Source organism: Penicillium subrubescens, assembly GCF_028828155.1.
Source record: "Penicillium subrubescens strain IBT 31985 chromosome Unknown utg000002l_segment0_segment0, whole genome shotgun sequence".
NCBI classification, from domain to species: Eukaryota; Fungi; Ascomycota; class Eurotiomycetes; order Eurotiales; family Aspergillaceae; genus Penicillium; species Penicillium subrubescens.
This window is the reverse complement of record NW_026643152.1, coordinates 989,368-1,014,483: the sequence shown is the minus strand read 5'-3', so window position 1 is coordinate 1,014,483 and position 25,116 is coordinate 989,368. Positions and strand designations below refer to the sequence as shown.

The window sequence follows — 25,116 nt, the reverse complement described above, 5'->3', positions numbered from 1 at the left end:
AAAGAACGTGATGGCTGGTCATGGCAAGGAGCGGACGGACGGGAGCGTGAGCTCCGCAGTCTCCAGAGAGCGGTCCTCCCGCGACAGTTGTCGCACGTCTTATACCGTGCGGACAGCCAGGGTCGTGCACACCCCGAGCAGAGCACACGCTCACCGCCCGGAAGGGAAGAAGCCATCTGCAGAAAGACAGGAGACGGGCGCCGAGAGTGTATAATGCAAAATGATTCTCAGGGAGATCCATAGAGCAGTTTGAAGCAGGGCGGGGAGAACGGCAGTCGCTCTAGGAGGCGGTGGTGGTCAAGCGAGATTACTGTACACGCACAAGGCCCTCCCCCGACTGAGGCACGCACACCCTAAGCGACAGGCTAAGACAAAACGCTCACAAGTCGCAGGACGTGCAGGCACGAAGCACGTAAGGACGTACGGCGCGAGCAGCAATGACAGCATGGGCAATACAATGGCCCGCTTAAAGTTGCGGGGAACAGGAACCAGCAGCCGAACCTGTTGGATTTGCTCGGAAGCGCCGTTTAAAGTTGGGCCAATTAGGAACACAGAACCAAGAACCAATAGCCAATTTGGCCTCATCTTGGCACCGAGTTTGTATGGGCTTTTGGCCGTGTCCCGAATCAGCACGATACCAAGGTTTTCTCACATGCAGGAGCAGAACCCAGCAGCGGAACGCACGTGAGAGAACTCACGTGCGAGATCGGGATTCCTTGTATTGTATAGTCTTATGAGTATTTGTGGCAGGGACCTAGGTACGGCCGGGGGGAATAAGAAACAGTGAGGCAGATCTTGTGCCGATGACTCCAGAAGACGCTATGCCATTTTCTTTGGAAGACAGGTTGAGAATAGGTATAAATAGCTTCGTTGTGGCCAGGAAGGGAAATAATTATCATTAAGCTTGGGAATCATTGGGTTTAGGAGGCTCTCTCCGTGAAAGCGGTGAGAGCCCCTAGAGTGTGTTAGGATTCTCCCTTCCCATTCGAGTTAGCGGCAACGTAGTCAGCGTATATTAGGAGTCAGTCCCCCAATAGGAACACGTTGAGCTTCCCGACTCTCCAAGGTGAGTACTGTACATGCCATGTCACAAAGTGATCGCCCCTGAACACGAGCCTTTTCCAAGGTTCTCGTATTTATTTCTTGGCTACTGTATCCATCGACCAACCATTCTCAAACAAAATGACGGGACGGACGATCCAAAGATAACCGCAGTTTTCCTAGCGCAGAACTGTGTGAAGGTCTCTCTTTTTCTTTCTCTGTTTCCTTCCATTCCTGCCCGCACTGCACAACCACAAAAATGAACAAACCCCTCAATCAAAAATGGTTCTACGCCCAACTTCTCGTGTACCAGATGTTTATGCTATTCATCAACCCTATTCTGGTGATCGTCACCCTCCCCTACACGTTCTACCACTTCTCCCCGAACTGGGGCATGCAAGACAAGGACATGCCGCCTGTTCAGCTCTACATCGACCACTTCTACCGCTTACACCCAGACCTTATAGTTGGTCTTCACTCGAATTTCGAGCGACTGCAACTATTCACAGGAAAAGACCCTATCCCACTCCAGCGTATAGCCTTCTGGCCATACAAATACGATAAAAATACAGGCCAGACAGAATTCAACTTCGTTGCAGCGCTGTTCGCCGTCCTCGAAGACGCAGGCTGGCCGCGGCGGGTCATCTGGACTTTTTTACGGGACGAGGTGGAGAAGAATACGGTGGATCTAGGCCTAACCGACGCCCAAAAGGGCGAATTCGCGCGCGTGATGCAGAAAATGAGCAGTCACCATCTAGCCGGCTATATCACGAAGCTATCGCACAAGGTCTACGGTGCGAGGATGAATAAACAAGCTCGGGAGATGATGTCTAACCTGGAACCATTGACTGATCTGCACACGGTGATCCCTGTGTCGCTGAACTCGGTGGACTGGGTGCTGCAACGTGGATGTGTGGTTAGCCCGAATCCGACTGCTGTGTGGGAGTCATTCGAGCGGTTATCTCGCCTGTCGAAATTTTCAGCTATATGGGGGTGGGTCGGTAAGGGCAGGACTCTGGAGGAGGCGATAGGGAAGCATTGGCAGATTTTGGATATGAGGTTAAAGCCTTGGGACGAATAATCGCGGTAAAGGCGGAAGAGACATAAAACATAGAGGGCTAAGTAAAAGACTAGGCGATAATCACTATAAATAGAAATCGCAAGACCACACGTATAACCGTGCATACGAAAAACGTATATGCAGAATACGTGGCAGATAAGGATCAAGGGACAAAAAGAGCGGGATCATATCACTTTCGGCTAGGATAAACTCATAGGTAGAAAGAGCAAAAAAGGGAGAATAGAAGACGGTTCATATTAATCGAACCGAAAAACAGGAGAGCAGCGAGATAGCAAAAAGGCAGAAGAAGTAGCGATTAAAAGCAGCAAGCGAAAGTCGTAGATACATCTTTGTATAATATGTAGCAACTATAGAGACGAAAAACGTGACTGAAGCACACGTGAACGCATGAAAGTAACAGCAAATAGGAGGAAACTGGTGACGCGCGCTTCGCAAGCTCCGCACGCCGCTGCCCTGAAACGACAAGTAAAGAAAAAGGAACGAAGGTTTGTATCCGAAAAGCAACTCTATTGGATACAGCCATGAGGGGTTTATCTGGTCCGAAATGGAAAAGGCCAGAGTTTGTGGAAACCTTATCAGTGGAGTAAATAGGCCAATATCCTTGGGGAACTCGGTTTTCTAGGCTTCTCGAAATAACCTCCACTTTTCCAAGAAAGGTTCTCGATCGCCGAGTTCAAGAAATGGCTACACCTTCAGTTCGCTTTGAATTCATCTGAGACGATACAAGCAACAAATTTGACCACAAGGGTATCTCCGAACGGCGAGTGCAACCCAACATACTGTTTGGCCTCCTCCATTGCCGCCACAATTCTCTGTCCCAAGCGATCCAAGTTGAGGCGGAGGCGACCCTCACGACTCAGGGCGACGCGGCCGACCCAGTGAACCGACTCTACCCCAAGCATATCCCGTGGCTTGATTTCCCCTAACTCCAGGAACAAGTCTGGAGAAGTTCGACTGTATCGCTGCCTTTCCCTTGCGCCCACTGTTCTCTTCTGATACCAAATCGATTATGTCGTTACGAATATCCAGAACAGACAGATCTATTCGGTAGCGTCTCTTCGTAATTTTGAGCGAGATACGGTGGTTAACTTTGTCGAAAGGGTCATTAAGGCTTTGGGAGACGATGAACCCCTTCGACATGAATTTGGAATCCAGGGCTGTCACCTTCTATGATGGTGCAAACCCATCGGAAACTGTAGCAAATGAATCTTCAAGACGCCCCGACCGTAGTCGCAAATTTGGAAAGACAAGCAAGTGCTTCTCGTACTAGAGCCAAGAAAACATCAACAGAAAATGGTATGAACAGCGCTGGTGAAAGGAAACATCAAGCGAGACCTCGAACTGAGAATGAATAACTACTATCCGCCTTATTGAAGCCATCACATTCGTTTATGTAGGATGAACACTCTGTACGTGGAATATGTATGAAGGTGGTTCAGTAAAGAAAAGCTACTAAGATAATAAGATTCGCTCCGTGGCTTTTTGTTGACCTAAAGAGATTGGCTAACGTTGCTCAAGAAAAACCCATCATGCTCTTAGGGGTGGTTTCCGACAAGCGACTGCGTGGATCCAAAACATACGTCGCAGGTTCTCTACATAGGTTTTCTGTCAGAGCATGGCGAATCGGTTTCGCCTAGTAACGAAGAGGCCAATGGGGCAAAGAGTGTGTTTTGTAGAATATCTGAAGACAGGCACATATATACATTTGTGTAGCGAGGGGCGCTAGCCACTTTGGGTTAGTAGCTAGCTGGACAATACGAAGGTGGGTATTTGCTTCGACATTTTCTAAGTATAATTTTCGTCCAGTTATGACAGAATTCGATCAAAGACTCGCATCACTATAACTTACACTACAAGATAGCACAGCACCTCTTTGCTTTATCTTTCTTAGGTTCGAGAAGTGAGTCCGCCGATCCGGTCTCGAAGACATCTTTGACACCCTCCCCAGTCAGACTAGAACATTCAAGGTATCTATAGGCGCCAATCTTATGCGCCAAAGCGTCGCCAAACGATTTAGGTGTAGGCTTCAGCCCATTTTTGCGAAGTTCTTCAATAGTTACTGGGTCATCGCGCAAGTCTTTCTTCAGACCGACTAGGATGATCGGGATGCCAGGGCAGAAATGGGCGGCTTCAGATATCCACTATCAATTTCAAATAGCTATCAGCAAACAATTTGTTATCGGAGTACCGCTTCCTATTGCGAGAACAAATCCAAGAGCATAGGGCAAACTGACCTTTTCCTCTACATTATCCATAGAATCTGGAGAGTCAATGGCGAAGCTGATGAGGACAACGTGTGCGCCGGGATATTTAAGTGGCTCTAACCGGCCAAAGTCATATACCCCTGCTGTGTCCCACAAGGCGAGCCGTACTATAATACTATGCCCTTTTTCATTTGACACATTGCACTCGTAAATACCGGGACACTGTTCGAAAGGCACATTGTGCCTGAGATCAAAGGTGCTTTGAACCTAGATAATTGAGATTCAATTATAATTAGAATTTTAAGAAAAGCAATTACTGCGAGGCGGGACAAAGGGCGATTACCTTTTCCGGAGAATTACCATATAGCGCAGCCCGTAGTAAAGAAGTCTTGCCGCAACAGGAATCCCCGACTAGGGTCAACTTCCTATATTCGATGTCAGCGTCGAATGTTGAGGTGGGTGGATAACACAAAGATCATTTGAAAGACGTTATTTGGCTCTCAACAAGCAAGAGCTGTATTATAGACCACGATAATATGGCGTGACCAGGAGTGAGATAATGCGGTGACGAGCTCAATTGCGTGGCGTACCTTTGTGTGACCTTGTGTTCACTAGCCATCGTTTATGAAGCAGGCAAATCTCCTAGTGAGTGCGGGAGATATTCTTGAGAATCAAGTTAGGGCCCCGTATCGCATCAGACAATATTTTCTAGTGAGAAGAAGTATCGTCCCTAGGGTCGAGTGAGAGGGAGGTTCGACTTTCAACCGTCGAGAGAGCAGTTGTGCGAGGAGAATATCAAAAGTGGAGGACGAATGTGCAGACTGATGTGATAAAATTAACCAAAACGAGGGGCCATTGTGGTGACACTTGGCCAATCATAACATGGACAGAGTGCTCGTCACGGCTAGCACGCCCAAATAATAATTTTTTATACGGATAAAACATAGGTATTATATAGGGGACAGCCATGCGGGGGTTTGCCGTTATCCTAGGCAGGGTGTTCCCCAATCAGATCCGGAGGGTGTGGTTATATAATATCATATCTCTTACGAGCTGCGCTGGGCAGTGGCGTCCGCTTACTGGAGTCAGAATAAGTAGCAAAAACGGAAAAGCCAACTCCGTACAAAACTGTGAAGAGCTAGAATCCCATGTAATGACTACTATGCATCTTAGCGAATAGGAGTAACGGAATCAATAGTAGAAAAATGAACGTATGATTGATTGATTGAAGAAAAGAAGCAACTCTATCTGTGCGAAGGCCTCGTTAATGTGGCCTTACTAGTGGAATCGGGACTTCGGGTTAAGAATTGCCGAGTCCTGCGGATTTGTAGGAACGCATACAAAATGCGTACGAAAGGTGAAGTAGGTGGATCAGACGGATTCTTAGTGGTAAGTAACCACTCCATTTTCCTTGACAGATATATTCCGACAATTATTAAGTTGTGCTATTCACAAAAAGGTCAACGTGTTTCACACTTAGCGGATGAGTACATCCTGAACACCGATGGGAGCGTGAACGCGGTGGTTGCCCCCGATCTTGATTATAAAGGGTCTGGGAAAGCAACCATTACCGTATGGCGACCAGAATATACAACCGCGAATGGCGTGGAGGAAAAGGCCTGACAAGTCACAGATACACAACAGTCATTAGACCTATAGATGCAGGAGCAACTACGGAGGTAACTATGAGGCAATGGAAAGAAGCAGTTTGGACAGACCGGCTTACTATATAGAAGCAAGAGATGGTTACACCTGTATTTATAGATGTACGCTGCATAGCTGCCTTATAGTTGGCGGCTGGGACAGTCTATGAATAAAGTAAAGTAAGTAAGTAAAGTAATTTTTTATCCAAATCAAATCAAATTGATCCTCCAATTTGATTTGATTTACCTGTTTGCAAGCCTGATTCAAACGCCCCGCCTCGCCTTGGCCTGGGGTCATGTCAAGGCAGGCAACCTCTTAACTCCAGGCGAGGCTAAGGCAGGCTGACACAAAAGCGTACTTGTACACGCAGGCTTAGGCAAGGCTGTGATTTGTTTAGGCTGGGGCAGGCTTGCTTAGTCACCAGAAAAACTTGCGCTGAAAAATGAAGCTATTCGGACATATTATACAACCCCAGTGGGGTTTTCCAATTCCCCCTACCTTTCCAACATGCCAAAGCCTTTTTCTCCATAATCAGCCACATCTGTAGGCACTGTGTAGCCTTAATAATGTCTGGTTTAAGACGATTTCTTTGCCCGGTAATTATAAGCTTGCACTGAGAAAAGACCCTTTACAATTTCGTCAATGTGCACTGAGGTAGGGATGTTGAGAGTCAGAAAATTTCCCCTTCCTCTCACTTCGTTCGTTTCAGGGGGCCCGGGAGAGCATGAGGTTGCTCAAAACCCGGAAGTTCTATAGGGCTTTGTAGATTATGCGAAGGGGCTTCGTATATTTCATCATGGAATTGCGAAGGAGCGTTGTTATAGATAGGCATAGGAGTCGGGGCAGGCGACATAGGCGTGCATTGCGGTCCGCCGGAATAGGTAGGTAGATGTTGCGAATGGTATCGCTTATCTGTAGTAGGGGCATTGACGTGTGTAATAGCTGTAGCCCGAAGACGACGCCGTTTCACGAGATAGACGATCAGGAGAATCCAGCCCGCGATCTTCAACACAACCCCGAGCGCGAAACAGCCGATTGCGCCATAGAACTCGCCGTGAGAGGCGATGGAACAATATGGGCCTGAGGTACGGCAGTTGTAGCGGCTGGAATTCGATCCGCCCCAAAGTCCGCCTCCAATTATGAAGAAGATGACAGCGGATATGAGAAAACTGATCGGCCACCATTTGGAAATGCCCCTGTTGCCTGATGTGGAGGTTGCGACTTGGTGCACCACGTTTGGCGTGTGTGGATTCATTTTATAGGGAATTGTTGCATGGAGAAAGATTGGGAAAAATTAAATGAGTTATTTGTGTTCAACAGCCAGAAGGAGACAAAGGAAGACTTCGAGGGAAAAGAGACGCCCTATTAATGACAAGGCAGACTCCATTATTAGGTTAAAGCACAATGAACGAAGCTAAGCCCATGGGGAACTTTGGTTCTCGTATTCAAGTGTCGATTAGTTGATCTGTGCCAACCATTTGCAAGCCTTGTCCAAGCGAAAGCTTATCATAGAGATCCTTCTGAAAATGGCTCAGACTTGCCGCTTGGCAATAGAAATGTCGATCGGAGATGCGAATATCTTACCACCAGGTGCAGGATGACCCAGCTTATACCCAATGTCGTGCCTGTTTTATATGGCAATCGGTGATTGGCGGCGTCCCAATTTGGCCGAAATCTTGCCCCGTGAAATCCCTTAAGAAGTCATGATCGTCGGTAGTGTTTGCGCTGGTGATGGTCCTGTTGTCGGTGGTCATGCCGTGCCCCGGAATTCTGTGTACCCCTTGCAGTGTCCTATGACCTCTGTTCTCGGGTCTGGATGTTCATACTGCGGCTCCAGCGGGATGCCAGATGGATACGACTGACTGCATGGGTGATGGCACTGACAGCCCAGCGCCACCTCCATGGGCTTTGACATTCGCCTAATTTCTCCCGCCCCCCCAAGAGCCTCTCGCGGCCTCTCGCATCCTCTCGCAGCTTTTACAATGGCTTAGCCAGTGGCTCCCACCTGCAGTGGCTCCCATACTGGTCGGTGGGGTGGACGGGAACAATGTCATGTGACTTGGGCAGCTGGGACAAGTTCTGTCCAATTAAAGGTTTTCTTTATGAGGGGGACAATTTTGCTGGTGGTAAGCCCAAAGCCTCCTCGGCTCTTAATGAACTTTTCCTTTCCATGCGCTTGAGGGTTATGCTGCCCGGATGAGACCGCCACACTAAACCTCTCTGCTGAACGATCTTCTTCTGTGGGACAAGCCCATCATCACGATCACAATCGGAATCCACTCAACTTGAAATCAAAATCCTCAACAACTCTCTATGCAAAACAAAATACCTACAACGTCCGTTTAACCCCCAAACCCCTTTAAAAAATGGCTCCCATCGGCGTTCCCCGCTACAACCTCTGACTAGCATTATGCACCACCTCCTCCCCCACCGAACCAATCCACCGGATAATCCTAATGGCCCACCCCAACTCCCCCCGCCGCATCTGGTACCACTGCATCAACGAGACTGGCCACGAAGACGACTACGAGACCTTGATCAAGCCAACAAGCGCTTCGATAGCTGGAGCTTTGACGAGAAGTTCTTTCTGGGACGGACCCGGGCTGAGTTTGGTAGGTTGACTAGTCAGGAGGCGTAAACATAGGGTTCCGCAGTAGAATTGTCAGTCTCGGGCGTTGGATGTGATTATGAGGCCTGCGGAGCGGGTGCGTGGAACGGGGGATGTATCAGGGCTGGAGAGGGGGAGATCACAGAGTCGTGAGGGGATGAGGGGCTGGGGGATTTGCGATGTTGAGGGATTTCGATTTTATCGGCCCCCAGTGGGGTTTCGTAAGTTTGAAACCCCCAACAGAGTTCAAGATCATCTTATCGATCGTAAGATCAAAGAAAGATGGTAGGTCCGGAGTATCTTAACCCGAGGGCTTGTGAAGTTAATACCAAAAGTGGAGATTTTTGGCCCTCTTCCCTTCCGTTCTGAATTAGTTTTGATGGCGAGCCGCCAGGATCAATAATTACTTTACGGAGTTAGATAGGGGTAGATTATGTATCGAATTGTTAATCTGACGAACACTGAGGTCGATAAATTTCCTAATTTACTAATGGAAAGTGAACATTACATATAGGAAGGACCTGGTACATCAGGTTGGAAATGCGTAGACTTCCAGGATGGAACACGGAGTAGCTATTTTCCACCTCATAAGGGCTTGAGGCATTATCTCGATTCAGCAAGAGTAGGACCTTTCGTAGGGAGGATCGGGGACTGAGAACCTGAGATATGGTGCGCGGACAAATCGGAGGATCGATGACCGCTCGAGTAGTTTCTCCTACTGGTTCATGCTGGTTCTGGTGGGGGCGATTCACCCCGGATTCAGTCGACTGGGGAGCCAATGGAGTCCAATGGAGTCCAATGAGTTGCCCTAACGCCGCTTAAAGTTGGCTCGAACGACGCCATCATCGCTCTCATCGCCGTTGACTGGCCCGAGTGGCTCGACAAGCCCAAGGCTGGAGTGACAAGTGACTTCGCCAAGTACGGATCCTTTGAACCCGAGATCGCAGTCTTGAGGCCTAGCCCATCCTCACTCCCCCAAGCTGCCTTCCGTACATATTCCCTTCGCCTGCCCTCTCCGCCGTCTCAACCGTTCCGTCCCACGATGCGCGGCCTTCCGCGACCGAGATGGTCCCCCCATATTTCGAGCTCAGTTGGTCGATCCTGAGCACCATTGGCTTGTTCCTGACCGTCGTCGGGTTCTGGGCCATCTTCATCACTCGCGTCTCGCCCCTGCATCTCGTTCCGATCGTTGTCTCCATCGCCTGCGCTGTCGCAAATGGCCTCTGCTACTACGCCTTTTACGCCGAGCACCCAACGCGGCAGCTCGTGGTGGCCAGCGTCTTTGCCGATCTATTTTGGCTGGTCGGTTCTTCCCGGTGATTCTGACAATGGTGAGCTGTTTTCTGACTCCAGGTCTAGATCCAGGAAGCTGGCCTCTCGTTTTACGGCTACCAAATCCTCGTCCACACCCTCAAAGACCGGGCCCTCGTCATCTTCCGCACCATCTTCTGGACCCTAATGACAAGCATCATCGCCATCCGCATAGCCATCGCCGCCACCCGCGCCATCGATGTCGCCACAGACAAACCTCTCCAGCAGCGCGTCGACTACCTACACGTCGGCTACTTCATCGCCATCGCCCTCGTCGAGACCAGCAGCGCGCTCTTCCTAATCCGCCTGCTCCGCGACGCCTACCGCATGTCGCCCTGGACCTCGCCGACGCGCGATCTCTTCCGGCACCTGCTGCAATCGACCGAGATCCGGCTCGCTAGTCTCTGCTGCATCGGGATTCTGCGCGCCGTCACGTTCTCGCTGCGGACTACCGCGCAGAGCGTTACCAATGTCGCGAGCGAGTTCGATCGTTTCGCGTATACGCTCGAGTGTCTGTTTCCCGTCATTATGATTATTGATATCCTTGCGTCGAAGCGGTTTCGCTTTGATAGCCACTCTCTTATTTACTGTAGTGATCCGCCGGATGGGCATCAGGCTTGGGTTGGTCATCCCACACAGCGGCACTCGCAGTGGGCGGCTATGTCGCCGGAGTATTCGTAGGATGGTCACAAAAGAGCCTGCGCGTTTGACCAGCTGACACGTTGTATAATATTTTCATATGTTAGTAGATAAAAGTACTAGAAAAAAATTGGTATAAGTGACCTCGTTTTAAGAGTCATTGAAAAAAAACAGTAGTCTATCCCCTTTCTGTAGCAGTTGCTCAGCCTTGTTCCTGCCTCCTAGATGTCTTGCCACGCGTTCGCACGATGACTCGTCGCTCTCTTGTATATAGTATGCTCCGATCATCGGAACTCAACTAACTTTGTGGGTAATTACGGACGTCAAGCATCCCCTCTTTTTCACAAAATGGTAGAAAAAGTGAATAAGAGCGATTGGGATCTTGTCAATAGTCTGAATATGCAGCATCCACCTTAGTCAAAAAAGATAGCAGACCAACCCTGTGGGGCAGTGGATAGAGGTGGATTGAACAGACATCATCTCCTGTAGCGTGCTCCGCTTCCAACCCCTGGTCGGCCTTCTATCTTTCAAGCATCATGGTGAGAACATCTCAGACTGCCCGGGATATATCCGACCCAACCATGCAATGGAGGCAACGCTGTTACTCTGGGGAAGGTAGCAGCCTACGGAAGCCATTTCTACAGGCCGAATGATCGTGGAGCTGACCGACTCCAAATATACAGCACGACACCAATCCAGCCAAAGGACTGCAACAAGTTATACGAGTATCTCTGCTCCGAACTGAGTCAGCCTCCCTCTTTGGAGATCTACTCAACCAACCCGCCAGATGGTCTAGCCTGCGTGGAGCATCAGCGTCGTGAAATCGCCCACTGTGAGCGTCTCCATGCCAAGCAGCATGGGAACGAATACGACGAGTTTCTGCCCCCTTGATTCCAACGATCCTGAGGGTGGCTAGTCGTCTTGAGATCTAGACCAAAAGACATGTGTCCCACGTAGACTACTAGTTATAGTCAGAAGACCTGACGCCTTAATGGTTACTAAGCCAGGGTGGCCGCCAGTTGACTGTTTGAAAGCCCGCCTGGACTGGAAGCTCTGGACGTACGTCCAAAGTGAGTCCACGTCCATCGTCGTCAGACAGTGGTCTTGAGTCTGCTGTTCTGGGTCATGGGTCCCAAACCCAAAGCCTTCCCACCACAGCTTCCCAACCACGGACCCACATCCCCAGACTCGAAGCTGTTGTAGAGCAAAAAGGAAGCTTGATTATTCTTCTTGAGGGAATACATGAGGGTATATATACAACGTGAAGTCCAAGTTGATTTCCAATCAACTTTGTTCTTCTCATACATAGAGCAGGAATTATTTCTGATGTTGCGGCTTCATTCCTGAGCAGCAACTGCCTGGTATCACAACATTCCCCCTCAGGATCGCCTTGCTGGCGAGGCGGTACTGAATACATGGGCACCGGTCAGGCCTCGGTAAAACCACTCAAAACCTCGAAGAGGAGAAATAGTGGAAAGAGCGCCATCGCGGTTACACATCCACCTTCATGAGTTCTTCCCTGTCAATACCTAAGAGATTGCAAAACTTAGTGAATGTAGAGGGTCCCAGAGGCTTGGTGAGTCCATCAGCTGCCTGTTCCTCGGTTGGGACGTATTCAAGACAGATCTCTCCCTTGTTCAGAACGGCTCCCTGGTAATGGAATTTCACGTTAAAATGCTTCGTCCGTTTGTGAAACTCAGGATTGCGGGAGAGAGCAATAGCAGATTGATTGTCAGCCATAATGTTGGTCACCGGTGATCGAAACAGGTGGGTTTCCGCCAGAAATGTGCGGAGCCATTGCAGGTGAAGGATGGCATTGTATTGGCCAATATACTCGGCATGAGTCGTGGACGTCGCTACTTCCCCCTGTCTTTTGGACGACCAGGAAACTGGTGCTCCCGCAAGTTTGAACACATAGCCGGACGTGGAGTATGCACCATCAGTGACGACGGAGCCACCAAAGTCGGCATCGGTGTATCCGATCAACTGCCCGCTGCGGTATGTGATGCGATAGAATTGCGTGGCCTTGACATAGCGTAGCAGTCTCTGCAGTGCGGCCTGATGATGCGACTGCGGTCGGGATGTGAAACGACTCAACGTCCCAAGCGCAAACGCGATGTCAGGGCGCGTACCGACCATAAGATACATCAGTGACCCGATTGCGGTCCCGAACCGAGCCTTCGTATCTTCATCCAGGTCGCTCCCGTCGGGAACGTTATTCAGGAGAACTTTCGGAGCCATCGGCGTGGACTTCGGTTGACAGGTCTCCATGCAAAAGTCGGAAAGGACCTTTTGGATGTATTGATGTTGATGAATCGAAATAGATCCGTCCGCGTGGAAGTCAAATTGGATTCCTAGGAATGAACGCGGGCTTCCCAGGTCGTTCAGCTTGAACTCTGATTCCAGGGCCATTCGAAGTTGCTGGATCTCGGCGTCGTCCGGTGCTGCGACCAGAAAGTCATCGTCGTAGATGCAGACGACACAGTTAGGCTTATAGAAGACACAATTGTCGGACTGGGCCATGGTAAAGCCGTGAGCCACCAGGACACGATGGACGCACTGGTACCAAATCCGTGGTGCCTGCTTCAGTCCGTACAAGGAGCGTTGAAGACGGCAAACGTACCCGTTTTCCTCAAAGCCCTCTGGAAGCTCCATATAGATAGACGAATCGACATCACCGTGGAGAAAGGCAGTGACGGCATCGAATTGGTGGAGTTTCCATCCACGCAGCACGGTACTCGCAACGATGCTGCGGACCGAATCCATTCGGGATACAGCCGCGAAGGTTTCGTGATAGTCGATACCATGTTTCTGTCGGTAGCCTTTGATCACCAATCGTGCTTTCCGGATTCCATTGCTCTTCGTCTTGAATACCCACTTGCAGCCAATGATCCGATCCATGGGGGGCACTTCATTCCGTGGAACCTTCTCCCACAATCCATGCTCGAGAAGAGAAGCATATTATTTCAGGATCGCAGCCCACAATTCCAGCCGATTGGGTCCCGATGCGGCTTCGTGGAAGGTCGAGGGATCGAAGTCCTTTGCGGGTGTTGTATTCAATGCCCCTGTCGCATACACCTTGCCTACCGATTCCAGGAGATGCCGGGAAGGCTTTCGTCGTTGGCCATACAAAGAATAGCCAAGGTGTGGCCTGTGTTTCGCGCGGGATTGGATTGGCCGGTGAGGGAATTTCCACTGGGTCAGATGGCGCTTTCTCTGGCTCGTTAGGAGACAGAGGCGACGTAAGCGGTGCGCCAGATGGAGGCAGCATTGGTTCAAGAAAGACAGGTGATGGAGGAGCGTTGTCCGGGAGGTCGTTGCCTGTTTCCCCTCGATGAGCGGCGCCATTGTTGCCCTTTCATCGAACTCGACATCACGGGAAAAGACAATCTTTCCAGAATGTACCTCGTACAGCTTGTATTGGTTGGATTCGCGGTGGCAGTCGGCATTCAGACGATCGTGGTCCGAGTTTCCCCGATGCTCTTTTGGGACAATACCCATGCGCCAGGGCCGATGCGTCGCAGATGCAACAGCTTGGGTGGTATCCCGTAGATCACTTCGTACGGCGTCTTTTTGCGTAGAATTATGCTGGTGCGCGCAGCTTCAGATAGACTACCGTTTCCAAGAGCTCGATCCACCAAGAGGAAGTTTCGTATCGGACAGGAGCGTGTTAATCCGCTCCCGGGTAGTGCGACTCGTGTGTTCGGCTAGCCCGTTCTGCCCTTTATGATACGGCGACGAAGTGTCGAACTCGACTCCCTGGGACTCAAGGTGCGTTCCGATCGGCAGATATTCTCTTCTGATATCGGTGAGGAGTAGTCTTTTAATCCGGGCACAGGATAGTGGTGTTTTACCATCCTTCCGTACGTCAATTATACGATCATGCGTGTTCCAGGATGTCAAGTGCAAGCCACCAAAGGAGCAGAAAAATGTTTCCACCCCCCAACTTGGCGCCGTCATTTGCATCTCATTTGCATCTCCTTCGATCTTTCCTTTTCGGCGGCTTGGGAGACTCAAGGAGAGTAGATATAACGATATAGCTCACAAAAGCCGGAAGGTGAAGATGTTGGAATGGGCCACCATATCAATAGCTTCGAGACTGAGTGAGCAGCTTCCCCGTAAGAACGGGTAAAAGTAGTCCGAGAAGAAAGCCATCATCAAAGATTCTGGCAAACTCGTCGCAATGACTCAATCAACTTGGCAATCCATTCATAAAGGATTGGGAGGACGAGCGGACCAAGACCAATGACGGATTGAAACGGCTGAAGTCGAAACTGGATCGAATGACTGGAGATCCAAGGGGGAAACGAGAACTCTGAGAAGTCAAAGAACAGGATATTGCGTCCACGGCAAACTGACGATGGAGTCCTGGGGCATCCTAGGTCGACAAGGACCTGGACACGCAGCAGAGTGGAAGCAATGGAACCGACAAACCGCCATCTCCAGTCCCACTGCAGGTGCTACACGCGATTAGTACCATTAAGCCCCTGTCCCGGCATCCCGCTTCAAACGGTCACTAAAAGATCCTTACGCACCTGAAGCAGCTCCATTTGCGGAAGAACGCAGCCTAACGTCGAAAAATCCTGTCATTTCCTTCCACGGCACGTTTGATGTCCGGAGTGTTGTCAAGGGCGCCACGGTCGGTGGCCTTCTGGCGCTGGCCCGAGGTCGTACCAGACTAGGTGGCAACACCGCTGGCAGCCGTAGGGTTGCCAGTCGCAGCCTGGAGGGCCGCCTGCTCGTTATCCTTATCCTTCTCGGACGCGTCGACAATCATGGCGGCGTTCTTCTGGTACTTGTAGACGGTCCAGTCGAAGACGTAGTCGTTCTGCAAGGACTCGCGGACGAAGAGGTCACGGAAGATCTTGCGCAGGTACATGTAGTCAGGCTTGTCGTCGAAGCGGAGCGAGCGAGAGTAGTTCAGGTACAGGGCGAACTCGCTGGGGAAACCGCGGCAAAGAACTTCAGTTGGGGTGGTAATCTTCTTCTGCATAATGCGGTCGTACTTCTGCTTCTTGGTAGCAGCCATCAGACCCTGCCAGGGCAGAGAGCCACGGCATAAGTAGAGCATCACGTAGCCGAGCGACTCCATATCGTCACGGCGTGACTGCTCAACACCCAGGTGGGTGTTGATACTGGCGTAACGGGCAGTACCCGTAAGGTTCTTGTTCTCACGGTAGGGAATGTGAGAGTGTGTCCTGGGGTCACGGTACCTCTTGGCCAGTCCGAAATCAATTACATTGACCTGGTTGCCACGCTTGCCGATACCCATCAGGAAATTGTCGGGCTTGATGTCACGGTGAATGAACGACTTGGCGTGGATGTACTCAATGCGGGAGATGAGCTGGTCGGCGAGGAGCAGGACGGTCTGGAGCGAGAACCTGCGGTTGCAAAAGTTGAACAGGTCCTCCAGACTGGGACCTAGGAGGTCGATCACCATGGCATTGTAGTCACATTCGGTACCAAACCAGCGGACTAAGGGAATACCGATACCGCCAGCGAGAGATTTATAGATACGGGCTTCGTATGCCAGCTGAGGGTACTTGGCCTTGACGCTCTCGAGCTTGATAGCGATCTCCTCACCGGAGATGATGTGGGTGCCCAGGTAGATGTCACCAAAACTGCCGCTACCGATCTTGCGGCCGATGCGGTACTTGTTACCGACACACACATCCACGGTCGTCATCTCGAATTGAAATGAACCGGGAGGCAGAGCGGCCAGCTGTGCGAGTGGCTGGAAACTTGAGAAAGCAAGCGAGACCAATGCCAATCAAAGGTCCGACTGGATAATGGGGGGGGGGGAGAAGCGGGCGATGGGTGGTTGGGACAGGTCCGAAGAGAATAGAAAAGTTGGAGAGCAAAGAAGGTCAAATATCAACGGCAAAACCCCCCGCGAGGTAAGAGGGTGGTTTTGGCCTGCATGACGCAGCATCAGCGATGGCCCTCACAGTCCAGGGGGGAGGAGAAATAACGGATACGGTGCCATTCCAGCCACGCTAACCCGATTGGGCTGGTATTGCAACCCGATTTGGATGTGCCTATTTTGCTGCAGGTGCATGCCGAAAGCATTTTGGGGTTTCATCGCGGTCTTCATTCCCATGGCCCATTGGGATCGACGAAGGAGCGCTGGGAGATAATCTGAACGTCGTTGCGGTCTTTGTCAGATCGCTGGTGGCTCACCGCGGAACCGAGGTCAACAGAGCTGTGCCACAATTCTATTGGGGGTGAGCTAAGGCAAATCCGTCGATCTCTGCCCGAAGCGCTCGCACTTAATCTTTGAAGGCATAGTTAACTATTAAGGCATGTGGAAGGCCTATTGGCGTAAGCAATGCGTACGCTATATGCTTGGTGAATATGAGGCTGGAAGAGATCCTTTGAAAACAGTAGGTATCTTGAAAGTGATTCGCTGGGGTCTAGAGGCTGTTGAGGTTTCAGCAGTCTTCAATGCCGCTGAGGCCTTACTGAATAGTAGATCGTCCTCCCTGAGGCACACTAACCTTATACGGTAACGTGGATCTTCGGGAAGTGTGTATAGCACACTTCCACTCAGGGGTTACCTTTGTTAAAAGAGATATGTTCAATATTACTCTATTGCTGGCATGTGCTATCGCTCCTCCTAGATCCTATCCCTCATCACAACAGAGGCCTGGGAGTTTGATTTGAGCAATTTATTTATAATTAGCTGCTTTCGCAAAGGTCTCCACGATTCACTGAATCAAGCGAATCAATTGGAAGATCCTACCCGTGCAGTACGCCAAGATATATTTCACGGTATTCAACGCCAACCAATTCTTGAATCTAATTGACAAAGAGATTACTGATGCATACGAATCTATCCAGGATATTATGCTATCTCACTTCCTGGGCCTGCTGGGGATATTGCAGAGGAAGAGGGAGAAATCGAGATGGGGCCGATTCTTAAGCCGACCGAGGCCCTACGAGCGCTCCAAACCCTCATCTAGGACGGTTTTAATGCAGGGAGTTGAAGTGAACATTCAACGGTATGGAATTCAATCATCTTACTGAGGGCATGCTCCGTTTGGTTTTATTTAACCGTCGCTATCCTCACGAAAGAGTCAGCATTCTCGTCCGTCACCGAAAATGAGGGCTGTTGGCGCCAAGAGCGTTTTCCATTCGACCTCATGTTCCCACTGCCATGCTAATTTGTGACTCCAATACTGTTTGTTTCACCACAAACTGATGACAGCAAGGATTATGGGACGTAACTAGTGAAGTTTGGATTGGCTACAAATAAATCTTACTTCCCCCAGTCCCTCCGCTCGGCTGAAATGGTCTGTGTTCCTTAGTCGACTGATGATTCTGTCACGGCTAATATTCCTTTCTTCCTTACAAGGCTCCGCGCGGAATTTCGTTAAAAAGTGATTGAGAACACATTCCTTTCGACTTTAATACTGTCGCGGCCCAAGAAAATTTTCGTAAGTAAAACGAAACCCCAAATAAAGAAAAAAAAAGACCAAACAAAAGAGAGAAAACATGAACATCAACGTATAAGGTAACATCCCATACAAAGAGACGGATCCCACCTCCTTAGAATAGTACAGTTAATGCACACTGAACAAAACCTTGACGCAAGGCGAGCACGAACATAGGGAATAGCGCTAGGCCTTAATCAGATATATCTTCCCCTAGCAAAAGGTCCCTAAGGCCCTCCTATTCCATGCCAAGTGGATACGTCCTGTGCCACTATGTTTCCCAGTATTGGCACGACGTGGGTAACATTATTGAACGTCCTCATAGTGCGTTGGCTGGACACCCTGGGATAGTGGAAGTAGTGCGCACCTCCATCCTTTCAGGATTGATGTCCGTTGGGCGAGGGACTTCCATCCCATTAGCAAATCTACAATCAGAAATGCACAACTCTCTGTCCCGCGTTCGAGAGGGGTTATGATTCCTGGGGCTGTTCGACCGTGTGTTCAGAGAGTTGGTGAAAACCAATGTCGGAGAAGTAGGAGGCTTCTTCAAGGAAACCTTCTTTGCAGTCTGGATCTCAGCGCTCTCTACCGAGAAGGCTGATGACCGTAATGGTGTGCGAGATCTAGGACTGTTGAATGGTGACGAATTCGGTGGGACATGGGTCACCAGCTGCAGGAAGAAATTAGACCCAAATGCAGGGAGCCTATCCAGTGAGGGTAGTCCCAGAGCCATTTTCTCTTCTGGGTCAAGCACATATGTGTCTTCCACCAAAGAGATATCACTACGACGCTTGACAATGTCCATGGAGACAGGTCGTGGCTGCATAGATACCTGCCCGTTGCAGCATGAATCCGGGTCTCTATGGGAGCCCATGTCCATGTAGAGGTCTGGATAGAACTCGTACTGCGTCCCTGTGACTAGTGGTGAGGTTACAGGCGGGGCAGCAGAGTGGTGTTCCCCAGCATCGGACTTGGTCGTACTGTCCTCATCCGACTGGAATATTTTCTGGGGGTTTTGTAGGCTTGGCCTGTCGAGACGATGAAGTTCCAGTGAGGTCGTGGTCTTGTACATCTGTAACGTAATCATGAACAACCGAGTCCGGTAAAGAATGATTTGTCCCAGGAGAAGCTATTCCATACAAAGCCGCAGGTGAAAGAGAACAACGAGCAACGAAAAAAAGCGACAAGAGAACCAGTCCCATGATATCAAAATCAATAGCAAGAAAGTATCCAGGGGAAGTCTGGAAAGAAAAACATGTACGAAACAGAGACGAAAAACGGAGACGTACCAGTGCCCGATCCGACCTCAAATAACGCTCCGAGTTAGTGCATGATTTTTTTCCTCCATGGACCAGCCTCGATCCACGATCCAGGCCCAGATAATTCCTTAGTGCTACAGTAAGCAGCAACAGGCCAAGCGGGATGGGCCCAGTGAGCGAACCCACGCCATAAACTTCCAGCAACTTGGGGATTTTCTTACAATGATATGGTAAGGCAGCGTTGGCTGTCTGTTGAAAGTGAGATCCAAGGAAGAGATAAAGAAAGAAATTTCTCTTGCATGGGCCTAGCGGAGTCAGTTTCGGACGGGACACGAAACGTATGGCTCGAAGACGTGGCGAGTGCACAGAATCGGAGACAAACAAGTAACCAACTTGCGTCGCGCGTGAGCTTCCTATGGGATTCGCAAGTCGACCCGGGGTGTATGGGCCACCCCATCAATCCGTATAATCGTAAAACTCAAAACGGGCGTAGAATAGGAAACGGCCGAGACGGACAAAGGTGCAATAATCCAACCGCGAAGTGAAAAAGGCCACAGGCAACCCGAACCAGCAGAGAAAACAATAGGAAATTTTTCAACTACATACCTTACTCATGTATCACCAGGCTCAGGAGCCAGGTCAATGTGAAAACCAGTCCAGCATCCTGGTCCTCAGGTAGGGAGTTTAATCCCCTCATGCCGAAGCCACCAATCTCACCTTGGCCTCGAACGTGCAGCGTAGTGAAACATGGGCGCAGCGCCACCACCCGTATTTCCCGACGTACCTTTTTCCGAACAGACCAAAAATGCTCTGTGCATGGTATACAATACATCATTAAACAGCTAGTACAGTAATATATCATTTTGTTCAACAGATTAGCAGTATTCCTTTTGCTGTGCCACCGTTGGATGCCTTGATCGCTACAACAAATTTATAGTTCGAGCAAAGGAAGTGACCGCTTAGACAAGCTCGATCTCTAATATCCACGCTCTCGCTCACTCCCAGAAATTGCACCAAGCTATCGAATATAGATTTCACTTTCAACCCGGCGTTAACTGCTCAGGCCATTGCATGCGACAAAAGAGGAAGTTAGACATTGTTTCGTGCCAGAGGAACCGTTTTGGCCTATCCAGTAAAGCAACATGAAACCTGGCATGACCTGTTTGGGAGTTTAATTGGCTTCGGCAGAATATTATCATGGAGTGATATTAAGGAAGAGCGTGATGAGGGAGATACATGGAGTGGAACTGCCCCCATTAGTCCATTCACTCCGTCGGAAGATGACGCCGGTGTTCTTTGATTGGTCGGCACCAAACTCAACGCAGATACCAGACGTTGGACCGTGCCCAATCTTGGGACGCTACCGCTAGCTCGGGCCATTGAGCGCGCTCCATTGGAATTCATCTGCCGACGACCCAGGCTTGACCATAACCAGCCCTTTCATAAATGGTAATTTATTACGCAGTACTCCGTACTGACCCTCGCGTAGAGAGGATCCACTATTCAAACAATAATGGCCACCAACTGAGAATGTACCATTTACTGAACAGACCTTAGGAAAAGTACATATTTTCTGGCAACTGTCTTGCCGTTACTTATTACGGAGCAAGGGTTTCTTCAACGCTACAACGTCTTTGTTATGATCCTGCCTAGGGAACAAGAGCCTGGAGTCTCTCCTGGAGTGTCGTCCACGGAAATGCAACGGCTTGGCATAGAGACTGAGAACACCTTGACCAGTGCGGTGCCTGTGAGTGCGGCTGATGTTGGATCTCATCATTGGAGAGAAATCTTAGGGTACGATGCGGCTCCTCCGAGGCATGGAACGGGGAGAGAAAATATACTGCCTCAAGTCAAGCTGGAGATTCATGGAAGCAATCGCAAATTTGCCACATCTCAATCGCCAGTCGGTCCCCGGGGCCTGAAAGGAGGGATGATGAGTGCTTCTCGGTCAGGTCTTGACTCAAACGACGGAAGCGATAGAGAGTCCATCAGTCCTTCCAATGAGAAAGCTGAGACTGTGGGGAGCGAAGAGAATCATAGGTCGCTGGCAGTGGAAAAGGACAAGATGAAGCGATTTCGGTAAGGGCTGGGCTATCATGATAAGCGACCGGGACCAGTCGATGCAGCAGGGTTAACACGATCGACAGGTTAACGCACCGTCAGACTCGCTTCCTGATGAGCGAGTTCACTCGTCAGGCACACCCAGATGCCAGCCACCGAGAACGCCTGTCGCGAGAGATTCCAGGCTTAACGCCGCGTCAAGTCCAAGTGTGGTTCCAGAACAGGTAGGATCGCAGTATTCTGTCTCTTTAGACGTAGAGATATTTATCCTCTCATTATTTTCTAAGAATATTCTTCATTTTAGGCGAGCAAAGATCAAGGGTCTAACGACAAATGATCGAGAGAGGATGCTCAAGTCGCGAGCTGTCCCGGATGACTTTGACACAACCAAAGTCCTGTGCACGCCGTTTGAAAGCAAATCAATGCATCAGACTCCCGTTGTATCGCCACAAGATTACGGTGTGCCAAATCCAGAATTGGGGACGTTGAGGACATTATGCACAGATTGTTTCCTGCGCCCAAACGAAGACGACTACCTTGTCTCAACTGTCAGTTCTACATTGAACGCAAGAACATGCATGTCTTATGCTGGACGGAGTGGCGGTCTGCACAGCCCCGGGATGATTGTGGGTCGATCTGCTGCATCTGCGTCCATGTCTGATCTGCACCGAAGGAGCCGCAACGACTCTGTGATCGCCACATCCAGCAGTCTACCGGATGTGTCCTCTCAGCCCTCTTCCGTCCGTCCAGAGATGCAAGTGCACGGCAATTTTGGCCCTAATTTAGATCCCTCTGGGTTGCCCAATATGCGATCGATGGACTACTGGATGCCGTGGCACCCAGGTGGGATAAAGGCACCCTATGGCTCATTTAAGAGCTCAGTATGGCCAACAGATCCTCAGGAGATGCAAACAGCCCATGCTATGAGTAATACGGGTTGGTTTCTTGGTCCGCCTTAACAGCCTCCAAGCCTAGATCTAACCTTTGAATGAAGAAATAAGCTCTCAATCACAATGCTACGAGTCACTGAGGTCTAAAATCCCACCGCATGGATGGCCCTTCTCGACCCTGCAGGCTCTCCCAGTCTCCACGTCGCAGGAATACCAGCCATTCTCATATGCCAGCCGACAGGAGCCAATGGGCACCACGCCCTATACACAATCCAACGCCTCCACTGTCAGTCTCCCGGCATCGGTTGTGCAGTCCGAGATAGGATCCTTTTCTATTGGTCAGATGTAGTAGACCTAGCAGGGCATTAAATCTCTACTAGCTAAGTTCGGCAGTTCGTCCTTCAAACACTGTACCTGGGCTATTTTCAGCAATATAGTAACACGCAGCATGATCAAAAAAAGACAAAGGAATTCACTCCAGAAGTCTTCTAAGGCTGGTCTGACTCCCCAATGCTACAGGATTTCTTTCGCTTTATCCTTCGACTTATTCACTGCTTTGGTCCATTTTATTACAAATCCTACAGCATGCCCGATTCATTTTGACCGTCGCAGAAGCCATGGTTGAGAAATGTTAGCTTAGCCTCCTTCCTTTCTGCAAAACGACATTAGAAATATTTCTTAATTATCACGTTCATTCTACCTTCTGCCATATTGATCCGTGAGTTAATGCGCGGAGGTGGACTGCATTCATCCCTCATCGCCGAGGTAGCTTTGGCCTCTCTGCAATTACCGCAGCCATTACTGCAGTTGTGTTATTTGCGCTGTGGTACCTCAGTGACAATGACTTGACGTCCAATGAGTGCTATGTTGCACATCTTGCTTTGGTATTCTTCGGTTTGTCTATTATCCAGTTCGTCGCGGGCTACAAATGCGTCGATTCGGGACCCCTGCCCGGTGGTGTACTCGGTTGCACTGGGTTGTTCGCGGCCTGTCTTGTTTGGATCGTCAAGTGAGCATGCTACTCATGGAAGACAAACCCTCCCCCTCAACCTACAAATGGGTTCCATCAAACCCAGTGAACGAGACATTTGGCGTGAGATTTGAAGAGTAACATTTCCAAAAAGGCGAAGTGCTATCTAATTATATATGTTGGGAAGTGATAAGAAAGTGATAGACCGATGCCGAGCAATGATGGCGTGGCCTGACACTAAAACCATCCTGCGACAGCTGGCCAGCGAGTTGTATAGCAATTTTCATGTACTTTTGTTCTTCGTTTCCACTTTGGTGTTTCAATAACGGATATCAAAGCGTTTCAATTGCTTGATTTCCTGTTTTTCGTTTTCGTCTCCAGAATCATCAATACCTTTCAGTACTCCGTCCGAATGCTTGGCAGCGCGACAAAGAGGCAGATTATATGAGTTCAAATCGCCAACAACTACCAGCATGAACATATGGCGACAAAAAGAAGTCGTATCAGACCTAAGATATAAGGGGTGAACTGGTCAAAGCAATAGAATCCAAAGGAAAAGATTGATGTTAGGTCAAAGTACCGGTAACCAACGCGCTACCATTGATAGCTGACATGTACCTGAGACAGGCCTGTCAATTCCCATATGAATAAGGTGAAAGCGGCGCATAATCTGGGGAGGGTTCATAAGGTGGAGAAATAGGTGTATATCTCAGCTGAGAAGTGTACTCAGATAAGGTCTCGAACGGCTGCTGCTTAAGTTGCAAGCCTTTTGCACTATCGCAGAGCGCATCTGATACTCTTGTCAATCCTCCTTGACCTTTATGGCTGGGAATAGTGCTACTGGAGCGTTGGCTGTTTGTCTCTGCTGAGCATTACTCAATCAACAAATCAAAAATCACGAGAGCCATTGGAATTGAAGTCACTACTCATGCTCGAAATTTGAGACAGGAGACTGAAGGAGAAATGGAAAGTGGACAGCTTTAGCGGAAGCCCAGAGAATGATAGATCCAAATATTCAACAAAACAGTTTGAATGCATGCCAAAAAAAGGACAAACATAACCGTCTCTCTGGCTCCGATATAATGGGGTATGTACCGCCGATTTCAAGATTGATGATAGAGCTCAGTACTCCCGACTGAAACTGTGATATTCTGTCAAGGAAAATGGAGTGGTTACTTACCACTAAGAATCCTTCTGATCCACCTAGTTAACTAAAAGTTGCTGTGTCCCTAGCAATTCCCAAAGATACGTTATGTTGTCTTTGCTTGTTCTGACGGGAGGATATGTCCCGACACAGGAACATGCCAAATAACGACACTACGCATGCTCTATTGATCGAGAAGGCCCAGGAGGCGTGGGATCTATTAAACCCGGATATTCTAGTTAACTTGTCAGCCACTATGCCACATAGAGTGCAGGCTATAACCGAGGCAGAAGGGTGGTACAGTAAGTATTAGGTATTGGATGAGAATCGAGTGCATTTTATTTTATTAGCAGAAAAGTCTTGGCGTGGAAGAAAAAAAAGGGGTGGACGGAGACTTTCGAAGCACCACTGTACAGTATATAGACTAGCCGCGCGGGGACATCTTTTTAGTAGGATTGCAAGCTGATCGTACCAGTGAGCTAGAAAACCCGTATCTTCGGCTTGAATACGCTTCGATTCCCTCGTCTTTTTCTTCACTGGGCCTAATCTAAGGTGCTTTGGGAGACCCACCTCGAAGCGATACGCCCACATCTTTCTAATCTGTCTAGAGTTTCGCCCGCGCGCGCAAGCGCCCGATTCGCCCAAGCCTCCATAAGCCTAGGGGTTGGTGGCATTTTCCAATTGCGCATTTGGACTATCCAGCGTGTCAAAGCCTCCTCCTGATACCCTTCGAGGGCCTTATTGACCGGTTTCCTAGCAGTGCGAGACTGCGCACCCTTGTTGACTCGGACGGCTAGGGTCTTTCGAGGGACGCCATATTCACGCGCAATC

General features: G+C 49.6%; 8 protein-coding genes across 8 annotated transcripts; 4 read left to right on the top strand and 4 right to left on the bottom strand.

Moving 5' to 3' along the window:
• Window positions 1-10: 10 nt before the first annotated feature.
• On the top strand, window positions 11-214 carry N7473_001791 (uncharacterized protein; the record flags this gene model as incomplete). The annotated part of the gene is made up of 1 exon (XM_057147731.1): window positions 11-214. One exon carries the CDS (start codon window positions 11-13, stop codon window positions 212-214), a length of 204 nt encoding a protein of 67 aa, XP_057011385.1.
• Window positions 215-1,300: 1,086 nt separating this feature from the next.
• On the top strand, window positions 1,301-2,122 carry N7473_001790 (uncharacterized protein; the record flags this gene model as incomplete). Its single annotated transcript, XM_057147730.1, has 1 exon — window positions 1,301-2,122. One exon carries the CDS (start codon window positions 1,301-1,303, stop codon window positions 2,120-2,122), a length of 822 nt encoding a protein of 273 aa, XP_057011384.1.
• A 1,828-nt stretch (window positions 2,123-3,950) lies between these two features.
• N7473_001789 (uncharacterized protein) lies at window positions 3,951-5,203 on the bottom strand. The gene is made up of 4 exons (XM_057147729.1): window positions 4,917-5,203; window positions 4,670-4,751; window positions 4,357-4,593; window positions 3,951-4,263 (listed from the first exon to the last, which is right to left on the bottom strand). Exons 1-4 carry the CDS (start codon window positions 4,943-4,945, stop codon window positions 3,973-3,975), a joined length of 639 nt encoding a protein of 212 aa, XP_057011383.1. The 5' UTR covers window positions 4,946-5,203; the 3' UTR covers window positions 3,951-3,972.
• A 1,458-nt stretch (window positions 5,204-6,661) lies between these two features.
• N7473_001788 (double zinc ribbon domain-containing protein) lies at window positions 6,662-7,225 on the bottom strand (the record flags this gene model as incomplete). The annotated part of the gene is made up of 1 exon (XM_057147728.1): window positions 6,662-7,225. One exon carries the CDS (start codon window positions 7,223-7,225, stop codon window positions 6,662-6,664), a length of 564 nt encoding a protein of 187 aa, XP_057011382.1.
• Window positions 7,226-9,643: 2,418 nt separating this feature from the next.
• On the top strand, window positions 9,644-10,570 carry N7473_001787 (uncharacterized protein; the record flags this gene model as incomplete). Its single annotated transcript, XM_057147727.1, has 2 exons — window positions 9,644-9,880; window positions 9,938-10,570. 2 exons carry the CDS (start codon window positions 9,644-9,646, stop codon window positions 10,568-10,570), a joined length of 870 nt encoding a protein of 289 aa, XP_057011381.1.
• Window positions 10,571-15,206: 4,636 nt separating this feature from the next.
• On the bottom strand, window positions 15,207-16,214 carry N7473_001786 (casein kinase 1 family protein; the record flags this gene model as incomplete). Its single annotated transcript, XM_057147726.1, has 1 exon — window positions 15,207-16,214. The coding sequence occupies one exon, from the start codon at window positions 16,212-16,214 to the stop codon at window positions 15,207-15,209; it is 1,008 nt and encodes a 335-aa protein (XP_057011380.1).
• A 2,066-nt stretch (window positions 16,215-18,280) lies between these two features.
• N7473_001785 (uncharacterized protein) lies at window positions 18,281-19,033 on the bottom strand (the record flags this gene model as incomplete). Its single annotated transcript, XM_057147725.1, has 1 exon — window positions 18,281-19,033. One exon carries the CDS (start codon window positions 19,031-19,033, stop codon window positions 18,281-18,283), a length of 753 nt encoding a protein of 250 aa, XP_057011379.1.
• Window positions 19,034-20,859: 1,826 nt separating this feature from the next.
• On the top strand, window positions 20,860-22,520 carry N7473_001784 (homeobox domain-containing protein; the record flags this gene model as incomplete). The annotated part of the gene is made up of 4 exons (XM_057147724.1): window positions 20,860-21,299; window positions 21,368-21,505; window positions 21,586-22,217; window positions 22,276-22,520. The coding sequence occupies 4 exons, from the start codon at window positions 20,860-20,862 to the stop codon at window positions 22,518-22,520; spliced, it is 1,455 nt and encodes a 484-aa protein (XP_057011378.1).
• Between the last annotated feature and the right edge of the window lie 2,596 nt (window positions 22,521-25,116).